This window comes from Urocampus carinirostris, chromosome 12, assembly GCF_059441175.1.
Source record: "Urocampus carinirostris isolate Australia breed hairy pipefish chromosome 12, RoL_Ucar_1.0, whole genome shotgun sequence".
NCBI classification, from domain to species: domain Eukaryota; kingdom Metazoa; phylum Chordata; class Actinopteri; order Syngnathiformes; family Syngnathidae; genus Urocampus; species Urocampus carinirostris.
Window position 1 is genome coordinate 16,320,639 of NC_142360.1, and position 12,752 is coordinate 16,333,390.

At 41.7% G+C, this 12,752-nt stretch overlaps 1 protein-coding gene across 1 annotated transcript in view; it reads left to right on the forward strand.

Annotated features, from left to right (window-relative positions):
• dnai3 (dynein axonemal intermediate chain 3) overlaps positions 1–12,752 on the forward strand; it is a 68,071-nt gene that overhangs the window by 32,991 nt on the left and 22,328 nt on the right. Inside the window, exons 10-11 of the mRNA XM_088350521.1 lie at positions 12,368–12,457; positions 12,617–12,712. Of these exons, the coding sequence (XP_088206647.1) occupies positions 12,368–12,457; positions 12,617–12,712 (186 nt within the window). The remainder of the gene's footprint in view (positions 1–12,367; positions 12,458–12,616; positions 12,713–12,752) is intronic.

Genomic DNA, 12,752 nt, shown 5'->3' on the forward strand with positions numbered 1-12,752 from the left:
AAGGAACCGCCGTCATTTATTGGGGATGGCTCAGACTCAATAAAAATACATGAGTGGGAAGATCTAATGAGGACATTTATTAAAAAGAGTAATGTGAGACTTGAAGAGCAAGCAGAGGAAATCCTTATGCATTTGAGAGGAAAAGCTAAAGATGTAGTTAGGTTTGGCATTAGAAACAGTAATATAGACGTCTATACCCGTCCTGACATGATTTATAGTCTTCTCAGGAAACACTTTAGCTGTACCAAGTACTCTGCTGTCCCTTTAGCTGACTTTTATTCAACTTTGCCCAAAGACCAGGAAGACCCCTATGACTACTGGCTGAGACTAAACAGAGCAGCTGACCTTGCCTCTGACTGCTTGAGTGAGCAGGGCAAAACATTTGACAACCCTGAAATAGAGGTTGCTCGCATGTTTATTAGGAACTGCCCTTGCAAAGAACTGGCACTCACTTACAGATCTAGAACCATCGATAAGTGGTCAGCATGTGAAGTACTAGAGGTGCTGAATGAATACCACGCTGAGAAGAGCTACAAAGCAGCTTCCCTACGACAACCTGCGAATAGAGCGGAAATTGCCGTACACAAAGCTGAGGTGAACTATGGTCCAACCCTCATGCACGAGCCACCTCAGACTTCGAGCCCACAGTATGTCCCTCTAACGGACGTTATTAGTATGTTGGAGAAAGTTCTGATACGTGTTACGTCAAACCAGTTTCAAGAGAGAAGGCGAGCTCCAACCAGGCGACCTGGAGACAGAATGAATGGTTTCACTGCCAAGCCATGTATCATTTGCAAAGAAGTCGAACACAGTGCTCTCTCTCATTGCCGAGACAAAAACCTTTGCTTTCACTGCCATGCCCCAGGGCATTCTCGACGTGATTGTCCAGTGACGAAAGTTGTCCCACTGCCTCAGGGAAACTAACTGATCTGCGCTTAGGGGAGAACAGTGCAGATCAACTGAGTATACCTCCCACCACTAATGTGATGCCTGACATGCAAGACAATAAATCAATTTATGAGTTGTATAGCAACACGATACCTCCATCGAAGAAGCTGATCTTTCAGGGGTTTCAGAGAATAGCGGAGACTGACGAACTGTTTTACACACCTGTACTTGTGCAAGAAGGCCCCACTTTCAGAGCGCTGTTAGACAGCGGGTCGATGGCTTGTACAGTAAGTGAGGACACTGCTAAGTCCCTCCTACAGCAATTCCCTGATATGATGAGTTACACGGCCGATAATTATGTCATTGTAGGCTGCGGTGGACACCAAGTTTCTCCCAGAGACATGTACGACATTCAGGTCACAGTTTACGGGTGCCAAATGATAATGCCAGTAATGGTTGTGCCAGGCCAGACAGAACAGATGATCCTTGGCAGCAATGCCATCAAATATATTTTGACTCAATTGAAAAGTACTGATGGCTATTGGAGATTAGTTTCCACTCCTGACAACGGTCTGTCCGATAACCACAGTCAATTCCTGTCAATGCTTTCTAACACAGAGAGATGGAGAGGTGATTGCATTCCAGACAAGGTAGGGACAGTAAAAATCAAGAGTTGCGTGACGCTGAATCCACGGACCGAGTACGTTATTTGGGGCAAGTTACCTGAGTTGGCCGGGACGTCAGCGGGCAGCACAGTGGTCGTGGAGCCAACCCAATCTAAGGCTGGGCCCAGAAAAGTCCTTGTCGGACGAGTTGTTACTCCACTCTGGGGAGATGGATGGGTGCCTGTTAAAGTCTTTAATCCCACGGACAGAGTTGTGGTGCTGAGGAGAAACAGGAAAATTGCAGATGTGTCTCCTTGTATCGCAGCGGAAGACCTGCCCAATGCAGAGGAGGTCAAGTGCAACGTGCAGAGTGTACAGAGCATAGAGGTCCGACCCAGGTCAGAAGAGGACATGATGCGTACATTGGAAGCTCTGGGACTGCAAGACATTGACCTGAAGTCATGTGAGGTTTCGCTGCAGTGTAAAGACAAGCTCCTTCATATCATCGAACAATTCGAGTCAATCTTTTCTCGCCATAAGATGGACTGTGGAGAGGCCAAAGAGTTTGTACATCGTATCCACCTTGTTGATGATAAGCCGTTCCGTCTACCCTACAGACGTATACCACCAAGTCAGTATGAAAAACTGAGGACGACTCTGAATGAGATGGAAGAGAAAGGAATTATTCAGAAGTCGACTAGCGACTATGCATCTGCGCTTGTTCTCATATGGAAGCGGAATGGAGAACTAAGGGTATGTACTGATTTCAGAAGGCTTAATGCGAGAACCATAAAGGATGCCTACCCACTACCGCATCAAGCTGATGCTTTGGCCGCACTTGGGGGAAATGCCTTTTTCTCCACGATGGACCTGACGTCAGGCTACTACAATGTCCCCTTGCACCCTGAAGACAAAAAGTACACGGCATTCTCATCACCCTTCGGGCTTCACGAGTACAACCGGCTCCCTCAGGGACTATGCAACAGCCCAGCAACATTTATGAGGATGATGATGTCGATATTCGGTGATCAGAATTTCATGAGCCTATTATGTTACCTCGACGATCTGATGGTGTTTGCCCCCACAGAGGAAGTTGCACTCCAACGCCTGCAGATGGTGTTTACTCGCCTCAAGGAACACAACCTCAAGCTCGCACCCAAAAAGTGTTTTTTCCTCAGACGGACTGTGAAATTTCTTGGGCATGTCATCAGTGAGGATGGAATTCGGACTGACCCCGAGAAGGTGAGAGCGATAAATGACGTACAAGTCGCTGACCTAATGGAGTCTGATGGCAAGACGCCATGCCCTAGTAAAATCAGATCTTTTCTAGGCATGGTGATGTATTACCAAAGCTTCATTGAAGCATGTTCTGCGAAGGCAAAACCTCTGTTCAGGCTCACATCTGAATCTGGTGCCCAGCATAAGTGCAAGAAAGGCCGCAAACTAGTGAGGAAAGGTCGAGTGAAGCTGACGCCTGCTGATTGGTCCGATGCATGCCAGAACGCATTTGAAACACTGAAGCACAACCTCGTGACAGGTGTCACTCTGGCCCACCCAGATTTTGATGCGCCATTTATTCTGGCTGTCGACGCATCCTTCGATGGGATTGGAGCAGTCCTGTCACAGCTGCCACCTGATGGAAAAGTAGCCAGACCAGTCGCCTTTGCAAGTAAAACGCTCTCTCGCTCCCAGCTCAACTATCCTGCACACCGGCTCGAATTTCTTGCCTTGAAATGGGCGGTATGTGATAAATTCAGCCATTGGTTGAAAGGAAGACACTTCACCACGTGGACAATAATCCGTTAACATACATTTTGACCAAACCAAGACTTGATGCGTGTGAACAGCGGTGGGTAGCGAAGCTAGCTGCATACAATTTTGACCTGAAGTACATTCCTGGCCCAAAGAACATCGTAGCTGACGCTCTAAGCCGTGAGCCATTTGTGCGGTCATGTGTGGGTCATCGCCTTGTTAACGAGCCCTATACCTCGCTCTTGGACCAAGTCAATGGGGTGAACAACAGTACTGTGCAAGAGGTGTTCAGAGTATCCAACAATTGTCATGCTGTTGTAGACGAGAGTGCTGGGACATCAGATGAGTCAGTAAAAAGGGCAATTCCATCAGGCTCCAATGGTTCTGTGACATCAGAAGAAGTTGCTGCTGTCCTCAGTGCTCAGTCCACTGGTGGCGTGGGTCAAGTGCTGGGAACGGATGCCAACTTCAATCTTCTGCAGAAGGGAGATCAGTCAACGGCACTCCCACAGAGTCAGCTTGTTGGTTTACAAGAACAGGACAACACAATAAGCAGAACCATGTACTTTGTGCATAGACACAAGAGACCTACCAGGCGTGAGAGAGCTGTCGAGTCGCCTAGTGTGATGAAACTACTGAAGCATTGGAGCAGACTCACCATACAGAATGGCATGCTCTACAAAATAAGGAAAGATCCTCACATGGCCAAGAAAATCTTCCAGTTTGTGGTGCCTGATTCATTGAAACAAAAAGTCCTTCACGGTTTACATGACTCAGCAGGTCACCAAGGCCAGAACCGTACTTTGTCTCTGGTGAGGCAACGATTCTTCTGGAATGGCATGGAACGTGATGTTGTGAATTATGTCAAATCCTGTCAGCGTTGTGTAGTAGGGAAAACACCGGAACCACACAACCGTGCACCACTCAAGAACATAGTCACCTCTGAGCCTATGGAGTTGGTCTGTATAGACTTTTGGACTGCTGAGCAAGAGAACAAGTCTGTAGATGTCCTGGTCGTAACTGATCATTTCTCCAAAATGGCGCACGCCTTCCCTTGCAGGAATCAAACCGCCAAACAAGTTGCTCGCCGTCTGTGGCAGGATTTCTTCCTTGTCTATGGTTTCCCTCGGCGTATCCACTCTGATCAGGGAGCCAATTTTGAGAGCAAACTGATCAAAGAGCTTCTAGAGATGGCAGGGGTGCAGAAATCCCATACGACTCCGTACCACCCCATGGGAAATGGTATCGCAGAACGATTTAACCGAACATTGGGAGATATGATCAGAACCCTTCCACCTCAGCCCAAAGCAAAGTGGCCACAAATGCTACAGCAGCTCACATTCTGCTATAACTGCACAGAGCATGAGACAACAGGGTTTGCACCGTTTTACCTAGTGTTTGGTAGGATCCCTCGTCTCCCTGTCGATGTCATGTTTCAACATGCTAATACCAATGATGCTGTTGTCAGCTACTCTGACTTTGTAAGCCATCTGAAGAAAGATCTACATGAAGCTGCTCAGATTGTACAGAGGAATACTCTCAGAGAACAGACTCGCCATGCCAAGCTGTACAACCGTAGGGCCAAAGGATCACCCCTCGTCGTGGGAGACCGGGTGTTGATCGCCAACAGAGGTGTCCCGGGAAAACGCAAAGTTGCGGATAAGTGGGAGTCGACCCCGTATGAAGTCATATCAGTCAAGCCTGATCTCAATGTCTACAGAGTCAAGGATTGCCTGACGGGCAAAGAGAAGGTAGTTCACAGGAATTTGCTGCTCTCTGTTAGCTTCTTGCCCTGTGAGGATGATCTGGCCAGCGAATCTGAACACTCAGGGTGTGATGCTGCTATGCATGGAAGTGATGTATGCCCTGATTTACCTGAAGCGGTTGAAGACAGTGATGTCCGTACAGTAAACTGGGTGATACAGGCAGGTGAAGAGCAAGTTCATCCAGAGGTGGAGGATAACGCACTAGACAGCAGATCTGATGCCCAGTCTGATTCTCTCACAGTCGATACATCCAGTCGAGGAAGTCAGCACATCCCTGAACAGGATGTTCACCATACTTCAAGTGACAATACGGAAAGCCCATCACAGTGCTCTGAAAACATGATCCCTTTGGGTATGGGCCCACCACACACTGTCCTCCCAGACGAGACCCCATTGAACACTGATCATTCGGACACAGACTCCCCTGATACTGACTGTTTAGACTTGACTGTCCCAGACCCTCAAGCTCAGGTTATTTGTGCTCAACCTAACCGTTATGGTCTTAGGGTCCGCCAGTCCATCAGGCCTCCTAGTCGTCTTATTTGTCAGATGAATGACCAGTTGGTAGGTGACAATTCTCTGTCTGCAATATCTGCTAGTTCCTAGTTTAAGTTCATTAGAGATGCACTTTCAGTTTGAGTAACAAAGCTTGAGTAAGAAACAAGAATTGTGCTTATGTGAGCACTTACAACTACAGGAACAATGTTTGATATTTCAGAGATGTAACAGGCATCTTTGAGTCTGTGCTTAGTTAGGAGTTTGATCGCCTCCTTTCTTTTCACACTCCTTTTTGGGAGAGTTTTAGAACTGACATGCACTTCAGTTTGTTCCTTGTAATACTGTACCAGTTTTCGTGTCCTCTTTTTCATCAGTATTTGCCTTTTTGGCATATGATTTTTTTTCTGTTTAGTGTAGCACTCCCATATTTAGCAGAATTTCAGGGGGGTGTATGTAACGGGTGTAATAATAACTTTTGTTTTATTGAAATTCCTGCTGAAATATGTGTATAGTTTTTGGTAAATGTCCTGCAATGATGAGTCCAACAGTGCCATCTGCTGGTATGGGGTGGGGTTTGGTTTTGGCTTCTAACATGTGACCAGGAGGCGGGGTTTGTTGTTAGTCTTACGAGAGAGAACTACAAAGGTAAGACCTATCTTTTGGTGCTCCACAAAAGAAGTTAATTTTAAACATTATAACCCCAGCTGACAAATCTCTCACCATGCATAGTAGTGTGATTGATATTGTCAAGCTGTTTAGGTTTATTTTCGTTTTGTTTCTGTTTTACTAAATTATGAATTCCCCTTGTAGAGATCAAAGAGATCAAAGCCAGCAGAAAAAGCTAATGTTGTGACTCATCCATTTGCAGGTAAATTGTACCCATTTTTATACTCATTATTGTTTTTATTCCTATTTTTTCATATACATTAAAAAAGGATGATGTTGGTTAAAATTCAGACTAAAGAAAAACATGTTGAATTCATTGTAAACATTAAAAATCCACTATACGATCTCTTGTTAAAAGTATCTTGTTAAAATGTAAAGATGTAAAAATGTATTGCGATATTCTAAAATGTATTTTCTGTAAAGTGAAAAGAAAGCTCTTTGATATGCTTTGCTGTTAGTCTTACGAGAGAGAACTACAAAGAGATCAAAGAGATCAAAGCCAGCAGAAAAAGCTAATGTTGTGACTCATCCATTTGCAGAAACTGTAATAATAAAAACCTCATCATCCAGTCCAGCGTGAATGTGGATCTTTGGTGGGACACGTACACGGCGGTTACATATATACAGGGGAATTAGCTCAAGTGGTAGAGTGCTTGCTTCGCATGTAAGAGGTAGTGGGATCAATGCCCTCATTCTCCATTTGCTTTTGGACAAGTCAGAGTGTTGAGTGTCTTACTGCATTTGTCGTTTTATTCTGGTCAAATGAGAAGTAATGGTATTGATAACCATTGTGGCGCTTATGAGTTAGTCTGTCTTAAAAATTTTGTTGTATGTACAGGGGAATTAGCTCAAGTGGTAGAGCGCTTGCTTAGCATGTAAGAGGTAGTGGGATCAATGCCCACATTCTCCATTTGCTTTTGGACAACTCAAAGTGTTGAGTATGTTACTGCATTTGTCGTTTTATTCTGGTCAAATGAGAAGTAATGGTGTTTATAACCATTGTGGCTCTTATAAGTTTCTCTATCTTAAAATTGTAGGAGTAAGGAGAGGGGAATTAGCTCAAGTGGTAGAGCGCTTGCTTAGCATGTAAGAGATAGTGGGATCAATGCCCACATTCTCCATTTACTTTTGGACAACTCAGAGTGTTGAGTATGTTACTGCATTTGTCGTTTTATTCCGGTCAAATGAGAAGTAATGGGGTTTATAATCATTGTGGCGCTTATGAGTTTCTCTGTCTTAAAAATTTAGGTATATGTAGAGGGGAATTATCTCAAGTGGTAGAGCGCTTGCTTAGCATGTAAGAGGTAGTGGGATGAATGCCCACATTCTCCATTTGCTTTTGGACAACTCAGAGTGTTGAGTGTCTTACTGCATTCGTCGTTTTATTCTGGTCAAATGAGAAGTAATGGTGTTTATAACCATTGTGGCTCTTATAAGTATCTCTGTCTTAAAATTCTAGGTGTATGTAAAGGGGAATTAGCTCAAGTGGTAGAGCGCTTGCTTTGCATGTAAGAGTTAGTGGGATCAATGCCCACATTCTCTATTTGCTTTTGGACAACTCAGAGTGTTAAGTCTGTTACTGCATTTGTCGTTTTATTCTGGTCAAATGAGAAGTAATGGTATTGATAACCATTGTGGCGCTTATGAGGTAGTCTGTCTTAAAAATTTTGGTGTATGTACAGGGGAATTAGCTCAAGTGGTAGAGCGCTTGCTTAGCATGTAAGAGGTAGTGGGATCAATGCCCACATTCTCCATTTACTTTTGGACAACTCAGAGTGTTGAGTGTCTTACTGCATTTGTTGTTTTATTCTGGTCAAATGAGAAGTAATGGTGTTTATAACCATTGTGGCTCTTATAAGTTTCTCTGTCTTAAAATTTTAGGTGTATGTAAAGGGGAATTAGCTCAAGTGGTAAAGCGCTTGCTTTGCATGTAAGAGGTAGTGGGATTAATGCCCACATTCTCTATTTGCTTTTGGACAACTCAGAGTGTTAAGTATGTTACTGCATTTGTCGTTTTATTCTGGTCAAATGAGAAGTAATGGTATTGATAACCATTGTGGGGCTCTTATGAGTTTCTCTGTCTTAAAATTTTAGGTGTATGTAGAGGGGAATTAGCTCAAGTGGTAGAGCGCTTGCTTAGCATGTAAGAGGTAGTGTAATCAATGCCCACATCCTCCATTTATTTTTGGACAACTCAGAGTGTTGAGTATGTTACTGCATTTGTCGTTTTATTCCGGTCAAATGAGAAGTAATGGGGTTTATAATCATTGTGGCGCTTATGAGTTTCTCTGTCTTAAAAATTTAGGTGTATGTAGAGTGGAATTATCTCAAGTGGTAGGGCGCTTGCTTAGCATGTAAGAGGTAGTGGGATCAATGCCCACATTCTCCATTTGCTTTTGGACAACTCAGAGTGTTGAGTATGTTACTGCATTTGTCGTTTTATTCCGGTCAAATAAGAAGTAATGGTGTTTATAATCATTGTGGCTCTTATGAGTTTCTCTGTCTTAAAATTTTCCTTCGAACTGCAGGCAATTAGCTGGCGTAACGTGAGAAGTAATGGGATTCAATGCCCACATTCTCCATTGAAATATTGATTTCTTATTGTCTAGGATATTTTAAATCTATGTTTTCCTTTGGCTATTTTATCCTATCTTTGATTTTGGAATTAGCTTAACTGATAGAGCACTCCCTTAGTGTATGAGTGGTAGAGGAATTAAGTGGAAGAAGTAATGGTGTTTATAACCATTGGGGGCTCTTATGAGTTTCTCTTGAAGGGTGTCAATAATGTAATTTTTGGTGTATGTACAGGGGAATTAGCTCAAGTGGTAGAGCGCTTGCTTCGCATGTAAGAGGTAGTGGGATCAATGCCCACATTCTCCATTTACTTTTGGAAGACTCAGAGTGTTAAGTATGTTACTGCATTTGTCGTTTTATTCTGGTCATATGAGAAGCAATGGTGTTTATAACCATTGTGGCTCTTATGAGTTTCTGTGTCTTAAAAATTTTGGTGTACGTACAGGGGAATTAGCGCAAGTGGTAGAGCGCTCGCTTAGCATGTAAGAGGTAGTGGGATCAATGCCTACATTCTCCATTTACTTTTGGACAACTCAAAGTGTTGAGTATGTTACTGCATTTGTCGTTTTATTCTGGTCAAATGAGAAGTAATGGTGTTTATAACCATTGTGGCTCTTATAAGTTTATCTGTCTTAAAATTTTAAGTGTATGTAAAGGGGAACTAGCTCAAGTGGTAGAGCGATTGATTTGCATGTAAGAGGTAGTGGGATCAATGCCCACATTTTCCATTTGCTTTTGGACAACTCAGAGTGTTGAGTGTGTTACCACATTTGTAGTTTTATTCTGGTCAAATGAGAAGTAATGGTATTGATAACCGTTGTCGGGCTCTTATGAGCTTCTCTGTCCCAAAAATTTCAGTCCAATTAAATGGGAATTATCTCAAGTGGTAGAGGGATCAATGCCCACATCTTCCATTTGCTTTTGGATAACTCGTGTTGCTGAGGATATGACTGCTTATTAGGGTGGTCCTTATTTTTCGACTTTTAAAATTTCATGCTCTGACCCCTTAAATATGTTCCAATATATACAAAACGTAATTAGGCAAAGTTTCATCAAAATCAAAGGATATTTAGAGGTCGCTCAAGGCCTCTGAAATTTTGGTATGAAAAATAAGGATTTTTCGCACATTATATCAGACCTAGTGTACAAAGTTACTTGTAACTTTTCTTGTGTTACAATTATAAGCAATGGACTGAAATTGGATGTTCTAAAACGCCGTACACATAGGGTTAAGATTTCCGTTTTTTCTCGAAAATTGCCAAAATTTTACCATTTTGGGAAATTTCAAAGTCGTTGAGCTACCTCTAAATATTATCCAAATTGTTCAAAATTGCACACAGTGTGTTTTTATCGATATAAGAACATATGCGGGGGGTCAGAGCCCAATATTTCAAAAAAAAAAATTTCGACCCCCATTAAGGACCACCCTACTGCTTATGTAGTTTTTTTCTGGTCAAATGAGAGGTCATGGTATTGATGCCCATTGTCTGGCTCTTATGTGTTTCTCTGTCCTAAAATTTTCATTACAACTACAGGCAATTAGCTTTCGTAACATGTAAGAAGTAGTGGGATTCAATGCCCACATTTTCCATTCAAATATTGATTTCTTATTGTCTCGGATTTTTTATATATTTGTTTTCCTTTGGCCATTTTATCGTCACTTTGACTGTGGAATTAGCTGAACTGATGAATATGTTCTATTGGTCAAGTGCTTGCTTAGGTATTGCTGAACTGATGGACCACTCCATCCGTATGTGAGTGGTAGTGGTATTTAATGCCCACATTCTCCATTTTCTTTTGGATAACTCGGATTGTTGAGGATTTTACTTGATGTTATACTTGTTTTATTCTTTTTTTACTTTTTTTGTTGTTTTTAGTTTGGACAGGAGAAATAGCTCATGTGGTGGAACGCCTGCTTGGCAAGTGGGAGGTACTGGAATTTATTCCCACAGTCTTCATTTGAATTATGATCACTTATAGTTTTAAGGCTGTATCTTTGATAATTTTTCTCTTACAGGACGGAGGCATTAGCTCAAGTAATAGAGCACTCACCTAACATATGGAGTGTATTGTCATTGAAGCACATATTTTCCATTCAAATTTTGATTAGTGTCTGGAAATCATATATATTGTTTTATCTTAAATTATCATTTTTCTTTATGGTGCTCGTTTGGCATTTGAGAATCTTTTGAATCAATGTCTACGTTCTCCATTCAAATAATATTTTCAAGGATGTCTCTTATCTTTTACTTTGGTGATTTTTTCACTTTGACCGGGGAATAAACCTAAATGGTAGAGTGTTCATTCGCTAGTGTGTTCGATGCCCACATTCTCCATTTAAATTTTGAGTACTCAATGACGAAATGTTCAATTTCTTTTGTTGTGATGCTTTTCAAAATCTAGGATAGGGACTTAGCTTAAGTGGTAGTGCTCTTGCTTAAAATGACTAGTGGGATCAATGCCCTAGTAGTTGTACCCCATGCACCTTTTGAGTATGGACCACTCAGATTTTCGAGGATGTTACTGTACATATACCTTTTTCTGGTCAAGTGAGAGTTAGTGGGGTTGAGTCCTATTTTCTCAATTAGCTCAAATGCCCACATTCTCGAGTTGAGTTTTGTTTACTCATGTTAGGGAGGATGTTAATGTTTTTATAGTTTTTTTTCTGATCATTTTTGAGTGAGTGCTCACTTAACAAGTGAGAACTAGCGGGATTGATGCCCGCATTCTCCGTTTTAGTCTTGATTACAGATATAGTTTTGTCTGATCATTTTTAATAGTGGTTTGGCGGAAGGGCAGCACGGCACGGATGGATGGATGATTGGTTTGGTGGAATTAGCTCAAATGGTAGAATGCTTGCCTAACATATGAGAGGTAGACGGCCTATGTTCACATTTTCTATTTGAGTTTTTATTTCATGCATTTCCTTTTTTTCTGGTCATTTATTTCCTACTAGGACAGGGAAAATAGTTCAAGTGGTGGAGCGTTTGCTCAGCAAGAGAGAGGTTGTGGGATCAATGTCCATATGTCAGCATGTGTGGGATTGATGCCCACATTTTTCAATTGAGTTTTGATAACTAGGATTTTTAAGGATGTTACTATATTTACTTTTTTTCCTGGTCATTTTTTTACCACTAAACCAGGTGAATAAGCTCAAATGGTAAATGTAAACTAACTCAAGCGGGCAGTTAATTTCTAAGCTAAATGTATCAGTATGAATATTGACTATGGTACTTTGTATTTATTTTGATCTGATAAATACAAAATATATAAGTATCTCCCACCCCTACTTCTCATCCTTTTTTTCTTTTTGTTAACTTTGTGATATGATGTATGTTGCAACTGCCTGAAAAGGAAAAACACACATGTGCAATAAAATCGAAATCGAAATAAAATAGCAATGTTAAATCAGCCATGAATAATAGTGCTGTACTCTCATATACATTTAATAGATGCTTTGTAATGCCACTCTGGACGTCATCCAATAAAAAGATAATTATTTAATCAATCAATTTTGATGAAAAAGTAGCCTGCACTATACTAATTGTTTGTGTTTTCTACAGATACTGTATGTCCATAAAATGTGCACTGATGGTTACGTGTGTTTTTGTGTTGTAGATATTGCTGGAGTGCCCAGATGACATTCTTGCCTTTGAGTTCTGTCCTTCAGATCCAAATGTTATTGTTGGCGGCTGCGTAAACGGCCAGGTGCTTGCTTTGATTCCTCCGTGTGTCTTGGCTTGCCTGATGTTGCTGCTGCAGCTTTCAACCTTGAATCACCTTTTATGATCCTGTTGTCACTTATTTCTGATGCTCATTGTTTTTGAACGATATGTAGTAATGGAAATTGCAATATGTGTCTCTTAGGTTGTGTTATGGGAAATATCTGCTTACGTTTCACATATACAACCCATCCAACACGGGCATCATCATAGAAATGAAGCTGTTAAAACTGACATGCTGGTAAGTGCCATTATTTTGATGGATTGTTGAATATGTCTTG